General features: G+C 39.3%; 1 protein-coding gene across 11 annotated transcripts in view; it reads right to left on the bottom strand.

Annotated features, from left to right (window-relative positions):
* ZNF507 (zinc finger protein 507) overlaps nucleotides 1–24,420 on the bottom strand; it is a 59,199-nt gene that overhangs the window by 22,403 nt on the left and 12,376 nt on the right. For 4 of the 11 annotated variants that reach the window (XM_037877356.2, XM_037877358.2, XM_037877359.2 and 1 more), the window contains 4 exons: nucleotides 21,847–23,978; nucleotides 19,807–19,912; nucleotides 12,960–13,074; nucleotides 52–156 (listed from right to left, as the gene is read on the bottom strand). In XM_037877356.2, the coding sequence (XP_037733284.1) occupies nucleotides 52–156; nucleotides 12,960–13,074; nucleotides 19,807–19,912; nucleotides 21,847–23,973 (2,453 nt within the window). In that variant the 5' untranslated portion in view covers nucleotides 23,974–23,978. Of the gene's footprint in view, nucleotides 1–51; nucleotides 157–2,602; nucleotides 3,040–4,457; nucleotides 4,520–5,839; nucleotides 6,318–12,959; nucleotides 13,075–13,258; nucleotides 13,469–19,806; nucleotides 19,913–21,846; nucleotides 23,979–24,420 lie in introns of those variants that run through there. The other 7 variants (XM_037877361.2, XM_027821111.3, XR_005222173.2 and 4 more) reach the window with 6 other exon arrangements.

Genomic DNA, 24,420 nt, shown 5'->3' with positions numbered 1-24,420 from the left:
GGTAACAAAATCACACTACTACGGCTTTTGCCAACTCATAACTGTACATACTTGTACTGTTCCATTAGCTGCACTGCCTGGTGCTCCTGTGGGTGGCGCCTCATATGACATTTCAAACTATTCATATTTGTTGTGGCGAAGTCACATACTCGACATCTGAAGAAACAACAACAAGTGAGTGATTCCCAACACCTTGATAGTTGACCACCAGTATTATTTCACAAATTAAAGCTTCAAGAGGTAGCAACAGGATATTTCTGAAACACTGTGGGTAAGACTAATAATAGTTTACACAAGTCTAGATATTTATTATTATTATTATTTCTGTGTATCAGACTATGTAGATTTTCAGCATAAAAATGTCAGTGTAATAGCCATTTTTCACGAGGGCCAAATTCCACCCAGATTTACATCCTGTGAAACTCCACTGAAATCAATGAGTTTCACAAACTCTAAAAGGGGCTCAGATACACCATGTCTATCCCAAGGGTAAGTGCCAGGCTATGTCAGATCAAGGCAAAAGCTTGCATTTTACAGGTGTTGTATGTCATGTTCATGAGATGATCTCGTGCTTCAAGCCTACAAATTCTCCTAACTCCCTGTGTTAAGGCATCCACACCTTCCCATGTCACTTACATATTATCTTTTGCTTATTAAGAAACATTAAGCTCCAGATCATTAGATATCTCTTTTTAAAAAAAATAGAAACTGGAGATGAGATCAACAGGGCTGCAATTGGGTGCCCATGGAAAAAGTTGACACACTGCACTGCTTACATATTAGTTTTGTTATTGAATGTTTAATTTAAAAGTCAAAATATCCCTCAGTGAAAACAAAAACATCCTAGACACCTCAAACCTAGATTTATGGCCACTGTACAATGTACATAAATACCAAAATACTGCAGGTAAAAATCGACCAACCTTCCTATAGATAGCAGATTAAAGCATCTCTTACTAAAGCCATTCAACTCAACTAAAATACTATCTGTATGTAATTTTCAGGAATTTAGCTATTTCTTAAAAAAACAAGATATTGCAGATCAAATATTGTAGATATACAGCACTCTTTACTTATTTTATAACCTTTTTTTAAAACAATCTATAATTAGAATATTTATTACTACATAAGGCATGAAAGTCATGTCACCTGCATGATCATTTCAAAGACAACCAGTAAACAATCCAGAATGTTTTCTATGCAATTACAAAGTACTTAGCTGGCCAGGAACATAAGGTATGATTTGCCTCCTCATTTCCTATTCAAGTCAACGGGACTTACATACACTTCAGGATCAGGCCCTAACTGTTGCTGGTTTGACAGTTACCAAGTAAATAATTACTCCAATTACATCATTTTTGTTTTGTAACTTAAAATATTACAACAAGGACTAACACCTAGACATACCGTACAACAGAAAAAAGGGAACAGTGGTTAGCCAACTTCTAAGACTGAGTAGCTTCTCTTGAATTGCAGGTTTCAGAGTTACATACGATATGGCTGAGGGAGGCTGAGGGAGCTGGGATTGTTTAGTCTGCAGAAGAGAAGAATGAGGGGGGATTTGATAGCTGCTTTCAACTACCTGAAAGGGGGTTCCAAAGAGGATGGCTCTAGACTGTTCTCAATGGTAGCAGATGACAGAACGAGGAGTAATGGTCTCAAGTTGCAATGGGGGAGGTTTAGATTGGATATTAGGAAAAACTTTTTCACTAAGAGGGTGGTGAAACACTGGAATGCGTTACCTAGGGAGGTGGTAGAATCTCCTTCCTTAGAGGTTTTTAAGGTCAGGCTTGACAAAGCCCTGGCTGGGATGATTTAACTGGGACTTGGTCCTGCTTTGAGCAGGGGGTTGGACTAGATGACCTTCTGGGGTCCCTTCCAACCCTGATATTCTATGATTCTATGATTCTATGTAGCGCTTTAAAAAAAATATAATGTAACGAGCGTTGAGTGGCCACCTTTCAAAGCTCAAGAGGCAGAAGCAATTTAAATCTTGCCATGAGACTGACATTCTGTACCTTGGGAGAGCACCCTGTAGCCTCCCATATTCCTCATCAGTATATAATTGCGATATTACATATAAAGCATGCCTTGCAAGGTATGAGGGGAAAGGTCACAATCTACTGAAAGTAATTTCTCTATCCATATATGTATATCATTAATGCATGTGAAGTTATGAGAATTGTGTTGTATGGTTGTCACTCACACATGTTGTAAATTGGGAAATCAGCCAGATATTAGCTTCCCAGAAGCAACAGCAAGGAAAGTAACCAATGCCCGGGCAGGGTGTGAAACAACTCATCAACAGCCATTGTCCAGCAAGGGAGCTGCAATGACTTACCTGCATGAGGCCACACCAAGGGGATTGTTCAATTTTGCCTGAAGACTCACCAATGCCCCCCAGACATGCCTGGACTTGTGTTCTACAAGCACATGGAATGAGGATATAAAACTGAACACAGGGGGCCCAGGCTTGGCCTTTTCTCCTGCCCCCACCTATGCTGCAAGCAACTAAGGGTATGTCTACACTTGCAGAGTTTTTGCATTTTAAGTTTCACCGGTCCGGTGAAAGTAAAGCGCTGGTTTGTGTACTCACTTAATTCCTCAGGCATCAGAGTGTGTTTACATGAGCAGCACTTCCATCGATGATGAGAGTAGCACTCTAGGGCAGCTATCCCACAGTGCAGCTCTCTCCAGTTTGACAATGGGTCTTGTGGGAAGCGCGGGGGGGGGGGGGGGGGGGGGGGGGGGGGGAGGGGTGATCGCGGTGCATCCTGGGTCCCTGCACAGCCTCCTCTCCCCCAAACACTGATCAGCTCCAATAGCTCAGCATTGCTCCAAGCAGGGGATTGTTTGTTCTGTGGAGGACACATTGTCACCTGGCCAAATAAGTGAACACTTGCCAAGAAAAGAGGAAGGGGAGTTTCAAAGTTCCTGGGGCTTTACAGGGGTAGGGGTGGATGTCTGTTTACCTGGCAGCACAGCTGTTGATCAGAGTGGTCATCTAGGCACTGTGGGATATCCTCCAGAGGCTAAAAGCTGTGTAAACAGCAAGAACGTGTCTTCACTTGCACATCACTGCAAAAGCATCACTGGTAAGAGCTGTATGCCTCTCGTGAAGGTGGTTTTCTTTTTGCAGTGAAACTTCTGAGTTTCACTGCAAAAAGTCATTGGCAAGTGTAGATGCTCCCATGGTTTTTGATCAAAAAACGGACTTTTTCTGCTTTAAATGGCAAGTGTAAACATGCCCTAAGGCACTGCCACTTTACAGCGCTGAAACTTTCTCGCTCAGGATGTGAAAAAACCCCCTCTGAGCGATGCAAATTTCAGTGCTGTAAAGTGGCAGTGTAGACAGTGCACCAGTGCTGGTAGCTACTCCCCTCGTGGGGGTGGGTTTTTTTTTTTTTTTTTTCATTGCTAGTGCCGCAACCACGCAACCACATTAAAGCGCTGCCGCAGCAGTGCTTTAACATTGGTAGTGAAGACATACCCTAAAACACTGAGAAGAAGACAAGACTCCAACAGAGGAGACTGGCCAAGGTTTAAGGAACAAATCTGTGTATTAAGGACTGCGCTATTCAGTGGGGTGAGAAAGTGCTTAATCTAGATGTTGCCCAGTCTAATAGGGTTGAGAGTTTAGACTGCATGCTTATATTTCATTTTATTTTGGTAACTAACTCTGACTTTTTGCCTATCACTTAAAATCTATCTTTTTTTATAGTCAATAAATTCATTTAACTGTTTGTCTTTACCAGTGATTTTGTATGAAGTGTGTGGCAAATCTCAGGTTTTGCAAAGGCTGGTGTATAACCACTTTCCATTGCTGAAGTGGTGAACCAATTAATAAATCTGCACTGCCCATCTTGAGCAGTGCAAGACGGTATATTCCTGAGGTACAGTGCTGGGGGGATTTGGCTCTGGTGCCTTTCATGCAAGCTAGCTGGGTGTGGGGCTCCACATGCGGTTGTGCTGAGTGATAACAGCACCTGGAGGGGTTTGCTGCTGGTCACTAGCAAGGCACTGCGAGAGACAGCCCAGGCTAGACAAAGTTAAGCGGTCCAACAGTTCCAGGCTGCACCCTGGGGGGGATCCTGTCAAAGAGACAACCATCTCTAATTTGTCCCTTAACAGACAACCCTGCCAGAGAAAAAAAAACAGAAATCTATATTCGCCACCATTAACTTAGCTTAAAGACTGATTCAGTATGCTGACAGGACAAAACAGACCCTGGATATTTTGTGTTCTCTCTGCTTGGACAACAGGCTGCTTGAAACAACACAAACACCCAAAACCACTTGGACAAAATGGTTTAAAATGAAAGTGAGAACACATTCAAAATAAATTCAATGTGTATACAATACCACTTAGTATACAGAAACTCTAGATCAGTATATGGGAATAAGTTAGATCTTAAATCACTGCTTATCTGGTATTAAGGTTTCTCCAGAAATATTCACCTTCACAAAAGCAAGCAGGTCAAAGAGGCTCTCACAAGTTTGTCCTCTCTAAAGCTGATATCCTATGAAACAATAGATTTAATCACGAGGACTGCAATATTTACCTATACATTTATCCATTCTGCCTTTCCCCAGGAGCTTTCCTTGTCTCCTCAGAACGCTAATCACTATTTCTCACATACCCCACCTTACAAATGTACGTCAAGGCCAAGTTTCTGCTCAAAGGAGACTTCAGTAGGTTCTTCTTCATAAACCACAAGCAGGGTGGATAAAAATTGGTTTAAAAAAAAATAAAAAAAGAAATCAGATTTTAATTTAAATGATTCATTTTAATTTAAATTATAATTTAAAAAAATTGTTTATATTGAAATCTGAATTTAATACAAGATATGTTAAGACCTAAACTTATTATAAACTCTTAAAACATTTAAATAAAAAAATAAATATGATGAATCCATAAGCCGCTATCAAAAACGTTGAGTCAAAGGCTGCTTTTCTATATAAAAAGAAAGAATCAGGGGAAAAACATCTGACTTTTGAGGTCAAGCTTTGCAAATTATGGCACAATAGGCCATCTACTGTATTAAAGGCTTGATCCTCTAAGGGAAGAGGCGCAGAGCATGCAACCAGAAAGAAGCAACTCTGGTGTCAAAGCAAGAACACTGTGAGAAGAAGGGACAACATTCTTCAGGGTGCAGCATCTACTGTTGATTTCAAGACCTGAGAACTGGAAAAAAAACTTCCATGGCTGCACATCATTTAAAAAAAAAAAAAAAAGACCCTATTTGGGAATATTTTTGAAGAAATTCCTGTACCTCTGGGTAAAAAACAAATATGCCAAATGTAAACAGTGCAACAAAGAGGTGAAAGGCCTGGTAGTCAGAATGAAACATTATGAAAAATACTTCTCAGAGAACAGTGACTTTGAAGATGATATGGACATGTATCAATAATCTGGGTCAGCTGGTTACTAAACTTATTTTTGCACCATTCTTATGGTCTACCTACCATGTTTTACTATGCTAGTAAATTATATCTTAGATTGTCACAAATTTGCATTTTGGGCGGATTACTTAAGAATTTCAAAATGTTTATGTTCAAAATATATTTGGTATGTTAGTTTGTGGGACTATTTATTACATTTTTACTGTAACTGCTGGACTTTTGAAATTACTTTTTATTGCTCAGTATGATCCTAGGTGAAGATTTCCTGTTTTAAAAGTAAAGTTTATTAGGAACATATGAATTTTAACCTTTAAAATCTCTCCACCCCCCCTCCCCCAAGCTGTTTGGTAGGTTGCTAGAGATAAGGGTTTAAATAGATTTAGATAATCCTTATGATTTATTATTATTCCTACATAACTAGGCTGATAATAAATTATATCATTTTAAACAGTGGTACACACAGCTGCTGTAGGAGTAATCTTTCATTTACAATCTATTTGTTTTAAAGCAGTGCATTGAGTAGCACTCAATGAATGACTTTTTATCATTTTGTTTCACGGTACATCTCAGAAATAAGGGGTTATTAAGATTCATCATTTGTAATGTCTACAACTTCAGATTCATCTGCTGTTACCACCAGCAGTGCTTCAACTAAACATACGACAGCCAGTAAATTACTTGTACAAAACCCCCAAAACAAATCAAAAGTTTGTCGTCCAGTAAAACCACAGATGAGTTCATAATCAGGACCAACAAATTCCAGCAAGACTCCATAGATGAAAAGATTGCTTGGTTCATTTCTGCAACAAGTTCTCGTTTTCATCTTGTTCAGAACAAACATTTCATTGACATGGTTCACCCATTATGATGAGGCTATATTTCACCTACTGGATCAAACATTGCTGGATGCAGTGTCTGAGAAGGAAATTGAACAATGTGTAAAAAACATTGACAGGAAATTAGTTAGTATGAGTCTAGATGGGTGAAGCAACATACACAATTATCTAGGAATATGTTCTTGTGTGACAACAGATGATGGTGTTTGTCTGTCTTACAGAAACAATTCCTGCTATATCAGGAAATGCCCATACATTAGAATACTTAAAAGTAGGAGCAGTGAAAGTTATAACAACGAACTGTGAACAAAAATTCAAGTGTCGAGTGCATAGCTTTGTCACAATGCTGCAAATGTAGCACAGATGAGAAGAAATTTAGAAGATGATAATGAAGAGAACCTGAAACTTATAACGTATGGGCACAGCGCTTATATGATGCATCTTTTAGCCAAAGACTTAAATACAACTCCAGGAATAAAGGAAAATGTTGAAATTGCAAAACACTTCCATAACAACCCCTTTGCTTCAGGTTTACTGAAAAGAGCAGGAGGATCCAAGCTAATTCTTTGCCAATACATACGCTGGAATTCAGTGGTTGACTGTTTTGAACTATTTATTAAGATCTGGCCTTTTCTGATGACAATTTGTGAAGAAAAATCATGACAAAATAGATGGAACTATCACAGACAACATAGCTGAAACTGGACTAAAGAGAAATATAGAAGATACGCTGAATACACTGAAACCTATTTCTGTAGCCTTGAACAAACTGCTGCTGATGGAATTTGGAAAGAACTTCAAGAGACATTAAAGAAAGAAATACCCAACAACAAAGTTAAATTGCAGGCAGTAAAGACGCAGATGGCTGAAGCACTTACTCCATTTAATTTTCTCTACAATATTCTCAACTCAAAGTACCAAGGTAGATGCATAATTGCTCAAGAAGATACTGCTGCTATGACAAAGGTATCTCATAATCACCCATCAATCATGCCAAACAAAATAAATGTCAGAGACAGAGGTGAACTATTCATACAGTACATGTTTGTTGATGATGATTTAAAGACAGACATCACTGAACTGCTGGGAGTCACTATTTTAAGCACCTGGAATCAGAATTTGGTGAAGTACTAAACCAGCTTTTCACTGCAGTAGCTCCTTCTGCAGGCAACAAATATTTTCTTCATTTGGACTAATTCATTCAAAGCTGCAAAATGGACTGGGAGTTGAAAAAGAAGGAAAACTTGTCCCTCTCTTCAAGTCAATAAAAAAACAAGGAGGGAGAGGATGAGATCTAGTAGTTTTAACAGTGTGAAAACAGCCTAAGTAACTTAGGAGGCTGTTGTCTCATCTTCAAGAGACTTAGGCAAACAGAAACTTAAGCTCAAGTCACTTTCAATGTAGACATACTTGAAAATGTTCCTAGGCTGACATGAAATAATCAGTTTAATTCACTGACTACAGTTAATCCCTCTGTTCCTTTAGCAAATCATTTAGTTGTAAATGTGAAATACATTTTGATAAGAAATTTATGTATCCAAAATATCTGATTGTTTCGTTTAATAAAAATAAATTTTGTTGTTTTGTGTTTACATTCAAATTACCATCCTAAAGCAACTTGACACTAATCATGAGCAAAAAGTCAATTCTATAGTAAATAAGAATTTCATTCACCATTTTCTAACATACTAAAAATGTACAATAAATAAGAATCTGAAAATATTAAGCTATATAATTGCTTAAATAAATGAACACAGTTATAGCGTACTCTCCTTGGTAGCAAAAAGATGTACCAAATTTACTGTAAAGATGCTATTTAGTTGTAAATCTACATGTTTTAATGGTTATATCAACCAATAAACATGCACCTTTTTTAGAAAATAAATGAAATACAAATGGAAAAGCCATTAAGATCCATGATTTAAATTGAGGCTGATTTAAATCAATCCACCCTGCCCATGTCACCAGTGTCAAGTAACAAGAAATTCCCTGTTTCCTTCAATTTTATTGTTGTGAAATTTACTCCTCTATTGTTTCCTAACCAGGGTGACAGTTATCCATAAAAGTTATTTTGGAACACACACACAGATTTCTGTTGCACCCTTCATCTCGAAGTACAAGAGTACACGTACATCAAAGTGCAGCCAACTCTCGAGTTGGCAGCAGGACAAAACACATGGCAGAACAATGGATGGAAGACATTTTGGACAAGTGAAAATTGCCATGGAATCTTTAACATGAGCACACAGGATTTCAGCTTTTAAGGTTTTCAGTTTCTGATCTTCAAGATTTCCACAGAGCAAACTTCATGACACTCAGTTTATTAACTCATCATTTGAGGCTTAAGAGCAGAGGCTTAAACTGCTCAGGTTTATGTTCATCATTCTAGAGAGTCTAGATATTCCAAATTCAATGGCTAGTTTAAATAAATCTCCTTTTGGCTAACGCTCATATATAGCTTTGCCCAATCGTCTCTCACTTTTAAGAGGCGCTGAAGTATCTTGCAATGATGTGCATAGAACTGACGCCCTGGAATAACAAAATACTTATGGGTAAACAGGAAGAAAATTGGATGCTAAACAGCAATTTTTAGGGACACAACATTTGATTATCTAGTTGTAGGTGTATAATTATGTTTACCATGTAGGCCACTCCATAAATAATTATTCACTTTTTAAAACCCTTCTTCCAGCCCGCCTCACAGGATGATGCGAGATAGTCTGTTCTCAGTCTAGCACAGACGATCTCAAACTGTGGTTCAGAGAGCATTTGGTAGGATTTGATGAGAGCTGACTGATCTCATTGCGCTGGTTCTTCTTGTTTCTAGATTGCTTTAAAGACAATTAAAAACCCCACTTTAATATGACATTTCCATGTAAGCAATCATGGTAGCTGTCACAGGAATATTATGGGATTGTGAATGGCTGGGCAAGTGTCCATTATCTACCATAGTGTGATCCATGCTGTGGAAAGGTTTGAGAACCCCTGGTCTATCTGACTTCAGATTAGTCCAATCTCTGTGTTATTTGAAAGTTTCATATTGTGGTGTCAAAGTAAAATTCCAAGGTTATCAGATGAAATATGAATAATATTAGCCATGTGTGGCTGATTATTAGAAGCTGGTGGAGCTAAGCTCCACTAATAGTATCCAAATGATAAAACACTAGTAGCTATAATATGGCTGCATATTACAGGTTGCCATAAAACCTGCTACAAAGTGTCCTAACTATGGGTTTCAGGCAGCAGAATGAGCAATAATACAGGCCTCTATGGGATTAATTCGGACAGACATGGGATATGGAGTTCTCTGCTCTTCCTCCTGCAGGCCATGCAATAATGCGGGGGGGGGGAAAGAGATTCTGGAGCAGGAAAGGGTGGGAAGCTGAGCTGGGGAACACTGTGAGGGTGGTAAGGAAGAGTGGGGAGGAGATTTAATGGTCTTAGGAAGTGATTTTCTGGGTCTGATGGAGGAAGGAAGTGGGTTTCTAAGTCCGGGGAGAGAGTGTCCTCAAATGAGGGGGAGGATGACTCTTAGGTGCACAGAAGTTGTTAGGAAGTGAAGAGATTGAGCTAAAGGATGGACAGGAAGTGTTCCTGATCCTGGTTGGGGGTGTTAGAAGAAAGGTGGGGAAGTTATTCTGGAGTAGTCTGACATGAGAGTTTGTGCGTATGTGTGTTTTATTTATTTATAGATACTGGCTGGGGAGTGGGTGAGGGAAAGGGTTAAGCTGAAGGAAGCCAAAAACCTATAAACAGAGTTCTGAACTGAAAGGTAAGTAGGCTGGGTTGACAGAACTGAATGGGTGAGGACAGAGAGAATCTAGATGAGAGTTGATATGAATGAAGGTGTGTTTGTGGATAATGGGGAAAGCAGTTGTGTAGACAGAAGGATAAGAGCTAGACTGGAGGGCGAAGAGGCTAGGACTGGGATAACACAGTGAAGTCTTAGGCTACATGTACACCACAGCACTTACACTGGCGCAGCTGCACTGTTAAGGCTGTGCTACTGTAGCACTTGTAGTGGAGACGCTCTAAACTGACGGGAGAGAGCTCTCCCATTGGCTTAATTACTCCCCCTCCCATGAAAGGAGGTAGCTATGCTGGCAGGCGAAGCTCTCCCGCTGACATAGCACTGTCTATACCGGTGCTTTGGTCGGTATAACTTACATCGCTCAGGGGTATGGATCATTCACCTCTCTGAGTGACGTAAAGTATACCGAAGTAAGTTGTAATCTAGACAAGGTTTTAATGGAATACATATTTTTCTCTCTTACACATTCTTTTATAGTAAAGGGTTTCAGTTTTTCATTCGATTAGATAGAGGTTGGTGAGAGCAATGAGAGTCCATTTTTCTACCCACTTCACTGGGAACTTCCCTACCTTCTCACCAAAGCCATCCAGGTCAGACGCTGTAATGCTGTCCTTGTTTTTTTCACATTGACAATCTGGCCAACTTGCATGGGGAGGGTAGGAAGCTGGAGTGGGGACAGGAAAGGAGGATTTCTGGTACCTACCACCTCACTACTTATTTCAAGAACCAGCCATCACTGATTGTAGCTGATATTTTCTGGTTTGTTCCTTTCTTTCCTGCTGGAACCCTGGCTTTCCACAGCACTGTCAAGTTTGAATGAAGAACTCTTGTGAATCTAAAGGAGGGACCTCCACCGCCCCCCAATAAAAAGGCTCTTCTTATAAGTCTTTGATTCTAAAGCAATTTTGATGTCTAAATCTCCAAGTTTTACCAGATCTTTGTGAAGACACTATGACATCCCACATTTGGCTTGTGATAAAACATCTTCCAGCTGCCTGTAAGTATACTTTTGGAAAAACATTCTAGAACACCAATACTGAAGCACTGTCACAAACAAATTATGGTTTATTTCTGTGTAACACAATGCAGCTGGCTGAGTCATCAGCAGTGAGATTTGAACCTGAGACCTGGATATCTAAAACTCAGAGCTTCCACTGCATGAACTAAAAGACCAAGCTGTACTGGCTCAAAGCCTGGTAAGGACTCTAACCTCTGCTGTCCAGCCACTAGAGAGGGATAGAATGCCACACTGAGTGAGTATGAATTACATTTGTTTGAATCTATACAACAATCAATGGAAAACTGCAATAGAAAAGGAACTATTATTAAAAAAACACCCCCCCCAGAGTAATACAGACTAGTAACGCAAATTATTGAAGCTTCTATATAGACCTATGAGGAAATTATTAAAATGTCTTTTATCTAAGATTGGTAACAGTGAACCTATTGAAAACCTATGGGAAAACTGAGTGGTGTAGGGGCAAAGTAAAGGGCAGAATTTTGCAATATCATGCAGGGCTTAATACATCATGGTTAAGGCTGTGGGTTTGTCACGGAAATCATGGATTCTGTGACTTTCCGTGACTTCTGCAGAGGCCGGTGCATCGGGCTCAGGGGCAGCTCAGGCTGCCCCTGCGTCAGACACACCGGCTGCTGCTGGGGCAGTCTCGGGCCACCCTCCCCCACACAGCCAGCAGCAGCAGAGTTTGGGTGTGGGAGGGGGCAGGGGTTGGGGCACGGGACAGGGTGAAGTGGGCTCTGGGCGGCGCTTACCTGGGGTCTCCCCAGAAGTGGCGACATCCCCCTCGCTCAGCTGCTAGGTGAAGGTTTGGCCAGGCAGCTCTGTGTGCTGCCTCCGCCCAGAGCACTGGCTTCACAGCTCCCATTGTCCGGGAACCACTGCCAATAGGAGCTGCAGGGGTGGCGCTTGCAGGCGGAGGCGGCCACGCCTCTGCCTTGCACCTGAGCGAGCCAGAGCCCGGCTCACCCCACCCTGTGCCCAAACCCCCTGCCCCCTCCCACACCCAAACTCTGCTGCTGCAGGGCGGGAACTGCGGAACCAGGTAGGGAGCCTGCCAGCCCCGCCAACCCTCCCCCCAGCACCAGTGGGGGTCCTGGGACGTGAATTTTTGTTTACTGCCTGTGACCTAGTCTGTGACTTTTACTAAAAATACCCATGACTAAAACGTAGCCATAATTATGGTTGCCCTCTCCCCACTCCACTGAGGTATTTGAACCTTGTTATTTGTGTCTTACCAGTTTAAAACAAAGCTTTTGAAGTTTTAAATATGACTGGGCATAACGCTCTGCAGTGGAGTGACTCCAAAACTCACTCAACTGTACAGGAAATCCAGAAATCGGCCACACTTCAACTGAAGACATTAATGAATTATCTAATGTAAAATATGGTAACATTTTCATTATTTCCCCCTCCAAATTGTCACATTTCATTGTTTCAAATTCAGAAAAAACAGCAGATATGTACAACTGAAGATACATACTGTAGCACCATCACAAGAAGCTTATTGGATCCTAACTATATAGTTTGAGTGAGCCAGCAGCTCCCTCCATTTTTGAATGGATTAGTTTAATTTGCCTCTTAGTAAAACTTTTAAACTGATTTTAAATGCTTTCTACAATGATACCCTTAAAAACAAACTGTCATTAAAATAAACACCAGAGGGGTAGCCGTGTTAGTCTGGATCTGTAAAAGCGGCAAAGAGTCCTGTGGGACCTTGTAGAGAAGAAGTGGGCATTCACCCATGAAAGCTTATGCTCCAATCCGTCTGTTAGTCTACAAGGTGCCACAGGACTCTTTGCCGCTTTTAAAATAAACACATGAGCAATTTAAACTTTTAAGTTAAGCTGTTCAAAAGCCCAGCGATAGTGAACAACAATTAAGACACTCACCTGTATGGCTTATCAGAGTTATGAATCCGTCTGTGATTTCGTACCCCAACATATGTTGTGCTTGCGTAGTCACACACATCGCATCTATAGAGTTTCTGGACTGAAGGCTTATTCCCTGTACATAATACATTTCATTGTTTTAGAAATATATTTGTTCTACTATAGGAAGTTCTAGGACAATAGTTTCAGGACTGAATAAAATTATGAAACATGAATTATCAACATTTTGAAGTGATACTTCAACACTGAAACAAACTAGAAATGGATATCTATACATAATAAATGTAAATTTAGTTTACCAGTCTCTTCTGCATGCTCCCTGCTATTTATTAGAGCTATTAATATTTTAGGAAGTACATTCTCCCTCACAATCCAGCCTCTCCCCTTCTCTGATTCCTGCAGTCAGGTCATAATCTCAGGTTTGTAGTATTATAAAGTGATGCTATAGAAACTGCTGGGCTCAGCATTTTCACTGCACTGCAGAATCAAGTCCAAGGAAAAGGTAGGCACTAAGAAAAAGAAACAATTAACAGAACAAACAAAATCAAAGGCTTCCTGAAAAAGATCTGGCTAGGAGAGCCATTTTATCTCCCACTCATACCCCATCATCATCTTAAAAGAGTTTGGGATGTTCAGATTTAAGGTATGATATAAACCGTTAAGGAGATAATCTAGATTTTTGTAAGAACTAAAAAATGAGTGTAAATAGAGGAAAATATTAACTTTTTTCAGTCTGAAATACCTAAATATTTCCTTTCTGGGACTGACATCTCAGCCAATGTAAGACATTTAAGCTGTGCGTTTCTTCTTGCAAATACTGGAAGATAGTTCAGATTCATCAACAAGGTTCTGGAGCTTGGTTACAACCCTTCCATCCTCATACCAAGTTCTTATTAGTAGATTACATTTAATAATACCTAACTGTGTTAGATACATACATGGGCCTTGAAATGACCAGGGTGTAGATTACTGGAAAACTTTTCAAGTGGGACAGAGTGGGGTAGAGAGGAATCCCTGAACCAAAGTAATCAAGTAACAAGTTTTCCATTCTGGATCCTGATGTTTCTCCTATCTGAGACTTGTGACATGGCAAGCAGAAAGGAAAAGTTAGTAGGAGGGAGCAATAGCTCGGACAGAAGGGAGAACGTCCCCTTTCCCTAAAAATAATAACCAATTTTGGGACCATCACTTGGAGCACCTTCCTGCTGAAGGATGCTTCCACAGAGGAACAAAGGTCAACCTTCTAGACCTTTATAAACATATACTGATGTGGCAGATCATGTGGCAGCCATGCAGATTTCCACCATAGTGGATGATGCTCTTTCTGCCTCCGAACCTGTGTTGAGCGGGCTCTCATCCCTTCTGGACTGGCTTTTTTTCAGTTGAATAAGCGTCAATCATACCACACTCGCTACACCCAGATGAGAAAGATTTCAGGCACAGGCATTTAAGAGGAAAGGAGAGAAATCTAGACATTTTCCTGAAATGGTCATTTTTACTCAGATATATTTTAACAGCACTTCTCATATCTACTACATGCTATACTTGGGGGTTGAACTGGGCAAATCAAGAAAGGATGATTTCCTATGAAGTATGAAGGAAACTTGACCTGGAAATGAATGATTCTGGGGTTCAAGGACAACTATGTCCTTTGCTGAAGACACAAGTTCCAAATTTTGTAAGAACAGAGATTCCAAAAACTCTTCTTGCTGACATGACTGTGAACAGGAAACAGAACTCTGCCTTCCTCCACACCACTACACACACACATACACAAAAAGGGGAATTAGATTCCATCAGGTAGAATGGATGGGTCATGAGGGCTTGTAATATTGTTAGCAGAGTCCAGATAGGGAAGAAAGGTTTACCCGTTGGTTTGGATACACTTTGCCATAAGGAACATTGACACCACCAGGCGACCTACAAGACACTACATGAGCCTGTGTTTGACATTGCATCGTGTGTTTCAGCTTTAAATAATAATGGGAAGTCTTAGACTCAGGGAAGAAATCCAGAAAAACTGTAAGGTCTGGTTTCCTACATTTGATCCTTCTATTTTAACAGGAGAATTTTGTCCTCGTGAATGCTAAGTGCATAAAAGGCCGGTGTGAGGCTAGGAGTATTCTGTCTTGTTTAAGATTTGCCAATCAATAGCCAGGCTGTCAGGCTCAGGTATTCTGAAATGTGATATAGGGATTAGTCCTGGGATAGGAGTTCCTTCCTAGAAAGAGGGAGTGATTTTAGCAACATCTCTACTTAGGTCCATGTACAATGGCCTTCTTGCCAATTTGGTTTGGGAAAAAAAAAAAAAAAAAACCTGATCAATGCTTCCTCCTTTATCAACTCTTGAATTACTCATAGTAGCTGAGATAGGGGAAATGAGAGTGAAGAGTAGCAGAAGAAGAGGAGTCAGGGAGAGTTTCGGGCTTATTTTGATCATTTTTTGAGTGGCGAGGATAGTCCCATTTGCTGAGTCCCAAGAGCTGAACAGGTTGAACCAGTTTTTGTGGAGGTGACTTCAGCAGAGTTTCCTCTGGTATGGAAGTAGGAGGGAGGATAGATTCAGGAGCATGAATGAACAGCTCAGACTGAAACCCCCTTCCCTGGCAGGGTTAAGGGATGGGAGCATTCATGGAAGCATCCTTTTCTGTGGCTCCTGACAGAGTGATCATTGTGATCATGTAGACTGAACTCCTATATAACACAGGACCATACAGCTTCCCCAAAATAATTCCTAGAGCATATCTTTTCCCCACAGAAGGAACATCACCCCATTTAATCTGCTGTCTTAAGGAGAAAAACAATCAGCTTTAAAAGCCAGGACTGCAGTGGATAAGATGGGAGTCCTAAACTGCTGTTCTAGTTGTGCTGCCAGATCACAGAATCTGACATACTCGGGGGTTTAAACTTCTGCTGAGTGTTCTACGTTAACAGCGTTCCAGACCTCGTGCACAAGAGAAAGCACGAGGACAAAACTGAACTGCTTCTGTAATTTGCCAGAACTAAAGCCCAGCCCAAATGCCTTGACCTAAAGGAGAGGTCAGGATTCGGAAAGATAAAACTGGTAAAGAACAGACACACAATAACAAAAAATATCAGAGAAGAATAAAGTAAGTCTGAATTAAACTCTAAGATTTAAAGTCTCCCAAGATCCTAGTGCCGATCAACATTTGATTATAATGATTGCCAAAACTGAAATCTGACAGACTACATAAAAAGTGCTGAGGTTACTAAAAAGAATTTTGAGACACTCTTTTAATTTGTAACTCTGATACCATTACAACTAGCTCTATTCCAGATAGTAGCAATTGACGAAACAGGGGTTTAAACATCTGCTGAGGGTTCTACATTAATAGTATTCCAGATCTCAGGTAAAAGGTGATAGACAGATATAAATGCAGCTAACAATTTAAAAAAGGGGATCCGAAAAGAATGCTAACCTGGAAGCAACATTTTTAAAGAGATAAAGTAGCAAAGCCATGATTTTCCAAATGTAATTAAAGAAAGTCTTACTTTAAATTTAATGTCATGATATGCAAATATACAAACTTGTTCTTCTTGATTCTTTAGAGCAAACATTTGAGTGAACAGCCTATTATAATTAGACATGCAAAAACCACTTCCTCTACATTTTATTTCAGTTTGTTTCATAGTTGGACAAATAAATGGTGTGAAAGTATTTTTTAAAAATACTTTACATTAATTTGAGGTTTGCAGACAGCTGATTTATCCTCCAAGTGAAAACCACTCCAAAAGTGACTAAGAGTAGAGATTCAACATGCAAAATCCAGTGGCAATGACTGGACCTCTAGGCTGATGCTACCAAGAATTTATTCTGCCAACAATACATATACTTAATGGACATAAAAATTAGATAACTGTATATATGCACATTTAACAAAAAAGTGATCCTACATGCTTAACTCTGCTCCACCCATGAACTGAAACACATGGTGGAAAATTGCTCAGTGTTCTGAAATCTCTACAAGATAAAGTGACATGGAATGATACTGGGCCTACATTCTTTGATTCAGCCTTAAAATTGATGAAAGCAAGGTACATCAGAACTTTCCCCACAATTCATTCATTTTATTACTGTACAAAAAAACCTTCCATGAAGTTAGCATGGCAGCCTTAAGTTTGTATTAACCGCTTTTGTCACACTCGTTCATACAGGTGGATACATATCTGTGTATTCTGGAGATTAACATGCTTTCGGTCTAGCACAAGACACCAATCAGGTCCAGACCCCCCAGCAGAGCAGAAACTGTGAATGGCTTCTGCTATTGCTCTCCCGCTTCAGTGAACTTTCTACCACAAAGTGTAGAAAGGCTAGGTTCCATTAGTGGGAATTAATTTGGCTCTGAATTTATTTTCTAGTAAGGAATTACGTATTTATTAGTTAGATGGCTTTAAAGAAACAGTAGCTAACAAGATAAAAGGATACTGCAAACGAATCCTCTATTGCATAGTTAGACGTGGCTAACCACCAGTCAGCACCCACTTGGGAGCAATTTCTTATACTAGTCACTAGTTCAGATTTATTCTTTAACAAAATGCAGTTAAGTTATGATCCATCATATGTTCCGGGCTGTAGTTAAATTGCCAGTTTGGAATTATTTTCCTCCCCACATGATTTTGTGGGTTTTTTTGGAAGAGATTTGTGCACTGTGTATGTGGGAAATGACAATCCTTATTTTAGCAGCAAGAACAGGTGCTCCTATAATACAGCTTATTACTATAGTCCATTATTAGGCATTTACAATCCAATAATATCCAGTGTTATAATGCTTCCTTTAAGTTTACTGTATAACATGATGAATAAAGAGATGTTTGGACTGACTATTTCATAAACAAAAAATGAAACTGTTCCAGTTCAGAATCTCTCATATAAACAGATGCTATACCATAAATTTCTTTATTTTGGGTAGCTTTGTAGGGATGATATCTGTTTGACATGATAGTGGTGCTATAATTTGATTGTAAATTGTTTTTTAAATAATTTAAGCTTTCCAAAATATAGTTTAATGAAAGTTTAAAAGGAGAAACATTTTCACTCAAATCCTATTACCAACTTTAATTTCTGGTAAATATCCATCTAAAATGAATGACCGTAACATTTTACATAAGGTAAAAATGAGTGAAAATTATTAAAATGTTTAAAGTAAATTTAGGTCAGGCCTAGCTTCCTGAATAGGAGTTTCCCTAGCAGAGAAATTACAAGATCAAGTCCTTAATTTGCAAGAATTGCAAAAAAAAAAAAAATTTTTTTAAAGAGCAAGATTTTCAAAGATGATTAGCAGTTTTGGTTCTTTCAATTTTTGGGTCTTTAACAGAAACACCTTAAATGGGGCCAGATTTTCTAGAGGAGCTGCTTAGCACCTTCTGAAAATCAGGCCCATTTCACGTGTTTTAAGTTGGGCACCCAAAAACTGACGCACCCAAAATCATTAGTCACTTCTAAAAATCTTGGGTTAAACAATTGCAAGCATTGACAATGGTGATAATCACAGCTGTGCAAACATCTATACCAAAGCAAAACCAGCAACACTTATTTTCCATCACCTCTATAAAAATGCTCATGTTATTTCTTTTGAAGAATGACAGGTGTGCTTGAAGAGCGCTTTTTCTTCTACTAAGGAGCTCTTCCTGCATACCCATGCCCCATCAAAAATCAGCCAACCAAAACAAAACCCCTACAAAACTCATCTAGCATTTTCTTGAACTTGGGCCTGAAGAAAGTAACAAAACACTAAAGCTCAATCTCCTGGAATTATATATATCTAAATCCCAGGTGGCTTCTAGAAGGACAAAAAGGAAGCTAACAGGTAAATTTATTTAGTGCTGGTGAGGTAAATAACTGATTTTTCTGACTTATATATTTAATGTCAGAGCCAGTAAATAAGAGCCAGGATGGTTTAGTAGCATAACTATGGGACTGGGAGCCAGGAACTATATTTCTAACTCTATTCTGACACTTACCATATGGCTCTGGGCAAATTACTAACAGCCCATACTTGCTCACATTAAGCAATACCTTCCTTACTCCATGAATGGTCCCACTGATTTCAATGGGATTACTGTTGTCCTTACAAAACATGAGTAAGGGTGACAGAACTGGGCCCTTAGCCACTTTGTTGTTATACATATTACAACACACCTAGAGGCCCGAATTGAGATCTGGGTCCCATTGTGCTAAGTGCTATATATACACATATTGCAGGAGACCGTTCCTGCTCCAAAGAGCTTACAAACTAGATTTAAAAAGACCAGCAAAGAGTGGTAGAGGAAACAGATGCTTTGTTTATTTATTCCCCCTCATGTAAACTGGGAAATATTTTTACCTACTATACGTAAGTGATATTATGATTAATGCTTCCATAATAGAGATACAATAAAATAATTTTGAAGTATGACATTCAAGAGCGTGTCCATGTGAGTATGCTTATTTGAAAGTCAGTTAAAAAAAAAAAATCTCTTCCACATCCACTCTGCAATTTTCTAAAAATATTTCCTAAAACTCAAAGGACATTAGTCCATAAAGGACTATATCCACGGCAATAGATATTTTAAAAAAGAAGTGATCTGAGCTATCCCTGTGCACACACACAAAAGTATCTCAACTGGTTAAAGACACTGCTTGTCAAATGCTGATAGGGTATGTCAAAACCATGCAATTTTCCCAAGTCTTCTGAAAACCCTGCACACATTTGGGCTGAGATTAAGCATAACAATTTTCTGCCTAAATGAAAATTTTGAGAAACATAAGCTCATAATACAACACACCAGTAGCAACACTATAAATTTGACTCTTTACTGGTATCTTATATAAAAATATATACAGTACCTTCTCTTTCATCTGCCTCGCTGGAAACTATTAGTTTGTTAGATGTTGCTGTTGAGAGCAGATCTGGAAGACTGTGTTGCTCTCTCTCATGATTTCGCAGCTGACTCTGTTAAAAGACAAACAAACAAAAAAACAAATCACCTTTCCCTAAAATATTTAAGTTTAGACTCTATAAATACACAGGTTTCAGAGTAGCAGCCACGTAGTCTGTATCAGCAAAAAGAAAAGGAGGACTTGTGGCACCTCAGAGACTAACAAATTTATTTGAGCATAAGCTTTTGTGAGCTACATCCGATGAAGTGAGCTGTAGCTCACGAAAGCTTATGCTCAAATAAATTTGTTAGTCTCTAAGGTGCCACAATTCCTCCTTTTCTTTTTATAAATACACAGTGGTCACTTCATGTTGCACTAATTTGCAAAGCTATTGTTTACATTAGCTCATATGTATTTGCAGAATGCCTCAGTTAATTGACTAACTGTACAACATATAAAATGCAAAAAATGGTACTAAGATGACAACTCAATGAATGAAATGCTTTTGACTGTTTTAAAGAGTAGACATTAGATATCTGACAGATACTAAATAGCAAGAAGCTTTTTTTTTAAAAAGCAAAATCGATCATTAGAAAAAAGTGACCTGTTGAAGTAACTTCCTGTTCTTCTAAATGTAAAATAATTTTAAGATTAAACTTTTCTTCACATTCAGATATAATATAGTAATATACTGAAACTCTCAAAGAATAATAAAATCCTAATAGGAAAAATTTCTTCTCAGTGAAATGAGGGGGATGGGGATAGGAGGAAAATAGGAGAAAAGAGGACTGGGTAGCTCAGGTTACTGGTAATAGGATAGAGAAGCAATCAGTTCTAATTCACAGATTCAAATGTGGACCAGATCAGTAGTGCCTATGTTTTCTGGTGATTATCCAGAGGCTTAGATGAAAGATGTCATTCCACCTTCTACTGGCCATGACAAAAATTCTCATCAACTATGGAGGTGACTTACTTTAATCTAAATGTTGTCCTCCCAAATTAAGATTGAACAGGACAAGTGGGCAAGTTTGCACTGCCATTGCCTGTGCTGGTCCCAATTGTGTGAATGACTGAAAGACTACAGTTACCAGTGCTATCGATATCTTTTCATAAGCACTAAATTCACATATAAATGCATCATCCTGCAACACTAATGTGTTAAACAGAGAGGCTAAAACTGTGACCGTGGCACAGTATTCAGCTCTGGACTGTAATTTTTCAGATTTGGTCCCCTGCATAACATCTGTTCCATGAAGCAGCAACAGAATGAGAAATAAAGAAATTTTTATCTCTCAGAAGATTTTTCTGGGCTAAAGTTTCTAGAACAGTGGGTCGGGACCCTATTTTAATGGGGTCACCAGGGCTGACTTAGACTTGCTGGGGCCAAAGCCGCACCACCCAGGACCGAAGCCCAACAGCTGCAGTCCTGGGTGGCAGGGCTCAGGTTACAGGCCCCCCGCCTGGGGCAGCAGGGCTTGGGTGAGCTCAGTCTCCACTCCTGGGGTCATGTAGTAATTGTTGCTGTCAGAAGGGGGTTGTAGTGCAATGAATTTGAGAAACCTTGTTCTAGAAGAACCATCTCTGGTTTTGCACCCACTCCCAATGAGGGGTCATGTTTGAGTCCACTCTGAAGTGGACTATTAGGTTATCTAGACTATCCCCTCCTAATGCTTCCATTCCCTCCTGTTATTTCTACAGGTTAACAGGCCAGAAGTAGGGCATTAATGGGTCACTATGATGACTCTCACTGAAAATGTAATATTTTTCACAAAGAAACAGAGGACATGTAAAAATAAATAACTTGAGGTTGCAAGACATGTTGCAAGAATACAGTAGTACAAGAGTAGTTCTAATAGTCTCCATTTGTAATGACGTTGCAGCCAAGATGCCATACTTTGATAATTCCTGTGGTTAACTTAGTTTAATTAAAAGAAAGTAACAAAACAGTTAATTAGTAGCAAACAGTTAAACTGCTATTCTAGACAGATGCAAAGGAAATAACTTCACCTTATAATGAAAGGATTCTTCACATTGCTTGCATTGATACATTCTGGTTTTGCAGTGGTTGATCATGTGGCTTTCTAAATCTTTACTATTGTCAGCTATATGCTCACAAATAGGACACTGATATGGTTGCCTTTGACGATGGACTCTCAAGTGTTGTTTTATGTAGCCCTTATTGCCACTGCTATAATGGCATAGGCGACAGCGGTATGGTCGATCTACATTAGGTATGTACTCTACCAGGTTACTTCCTGGCATGTTCATGTCATTCACAGGTTGGCATTGTGCATTGTCCTGTAATTCTTTCAAAATGTCATCATCAGAAGCATTCTGATCTGTCCTCTCTCTCAATTTTTCAATTACTGTGAGCAGCGACATACTAATGCCCATTTTAATTGGTGCTTCTGATAGCTCTGGTTTGTCCTTCTGTAGCTCCATTATTGCACAGTCACTTTGGTTTAAACTAGTTAATCCCTCTGGAGGGTTTTTAAGTGATGATACCATTTTAGAATGGGCTGCACAAGCGCCATCCGACTGTCTTTGTCCTGTATCTGTATCTAAAGAGTTTACCGCAGCGAAGGCCCTAAAGCTGGATCTTGTTAGTTCTGCAGCTCTGATAGGCATTGTAACAAGAGCTTCTGCAGCTAACGAGTGCAGTCTCAGAGACTCTGAATTTGTTCTTCTTCGCACAGGAGGGGCATTTTCATCAGCTGCTATGCCTTTATTAGAGATTAAATCATCATCTTTCTTCTCAGTATTGCTCCATCCTATTATTACTTCTTCAATTTCATCTGAGTGATAAACTTCACCAGGTCCTTCACACACAACCTGGGACTCCTCTGAGATTAATTTTTTCTCAGCTTCAATGTCAGTGTTCATTAAGAAAGGTTTTTGTAAAACAGTTTCTTCAGCACTTGGCAAGCGCTCTACTATTACATTAACATGACCTTTCTTATTTGGGCTACAGTTAATGATTTTCTGTGCTGATGAAAGTAGGCTATCAGTTATCAAATTATCTTGCTCTGTATCTGTATCCGACATGGTTTCCTCTAACGGTTCTCCAGTAGGGGAAAGGGCTGTTGATTGACTTAGGACCTCCTCCTCTCTTCCATTTTCTACCACTGGTGGAGATTTACATGACAGTTGCTCAGAGCTACAAATCTGGAGCTGAAGAGAATGGTCGCTATGGATATCTAGTTCATTATTTTCTAGAGAGAGAACAATTGTATCCACACTATGAGGTGTATGAGTTATAGTTGCATCTGACAAGATAGCAGGCTCATTTTCTTCTTCAAATATAGGATAGGAACAGTCAACCTCACCTGCATGTTTCCATGCATGTGTTTTTAACATTCTTTGCTGACCACAAGTGTAGCTACAAATTAAGCACCTATACATGCCATACTGCTCATAAGTATACCATTTTCTCCCACCCATTTCAGCTATAGGAGTAGACCGAGTTATGCCTTTACAGTCCAGATTTACTGCCTGATCAGTGCCTGCTTTGACACTTCCTTCCGCTGGCCCTTGCAAAGATGAAGCTGAGAGATTTACACATTGTTGCACATTTGGCTGGTTTTTGCCATCATTCTCATGGTGAATTCTGACATGAACTTCAAGTTCTTCTTGGTTTTTAGAAGCAAAGTGGCATTCTGAGCACATTAATATAATTTCATTCTGTTGACCATGTTGTTTTATATGTTCTTGTAGTATAGAAAGAGATGGTGATAGAAATTTACATAGGCCACACTGGTAGCATATAACCTTTCTTTTACTTTGTGGAAGACAATTGGTTACATAATCTGCTTGTAGCTCATCAGTCTTTTTAATGCCAATAACAGGCAGTTCCATTGTTTTAGCTGGGATCTCACAAAGATCTTGTGTTTCAAAAGATGGTGTAGAAGTATTAGGATGGGAACGTTTTTTCCCTATTAAAAGGCATCTCTGTGACTTCTCACTTTCTACTATTTTGCTTAATTTTTGGATAACATGGATTAGAGGATCAGTTTTACATTTTCTATGATCTTCACTGCTTTCTAGTGTTGAGCCAATGACCGTTTCAGAAATCAGTACAGCTTCCTGTTCCACAATATTTGGCACCAATACTGCAATACTGCTTCCCTCTTCCATAATATCTGAAAAAGTATTATGAAATGAAACATTAGCTTACTTAACAAGCACAAAGACAGAAATTTGTAGTCACTACTGATTAAATATTTAACTTCCCAATTCTACTAAAAATGGTAGCCTAAATTAATTAATATTCTAATAATAAAGTCTTCCAGTTTTAGACCACAGAAAATCAGAAATCTGGAAGGCCTTATATACACAGCATTATTTAACCATAATGTTAGGATATAGATATTCAGGCCTGTCTGTAAAGGCCTGTACTCTAAGAATTTAGGTGTATTCTTATCACTTGGCTAGTTATAGAGGTATAAAAGAAAGAATCAAAATCATTGTCTGCCGGTGTAAGGTCTTTCTCTTACTGTGACAGTCTGAGGCCCTGTTCTTAGGCTAAGGCCTTTGGCTAAGCAACAGAGGCAGTCATAAGCTGGAAAGCGACCGGTCACATCC

The sequence above is a fragment of the Chelonia mydas genome, chromosome 12 (assembly GCF_015237465.2).
Source record: "Chelonia mydas isolate rCheMyd1 chromosome 12, rCheMyd1.pri.v2, whole genome shotgun sequence".
In the NCBI taxonomy this organism is placed as follows: Eukaryota; Metazoa; Chordata; order Testudines; family Cheloniidae; genus Chelonia; species Chelonia mydas.
This window is presented reverse-complemented; position numbering and strand designations above follow the sequence as displayed.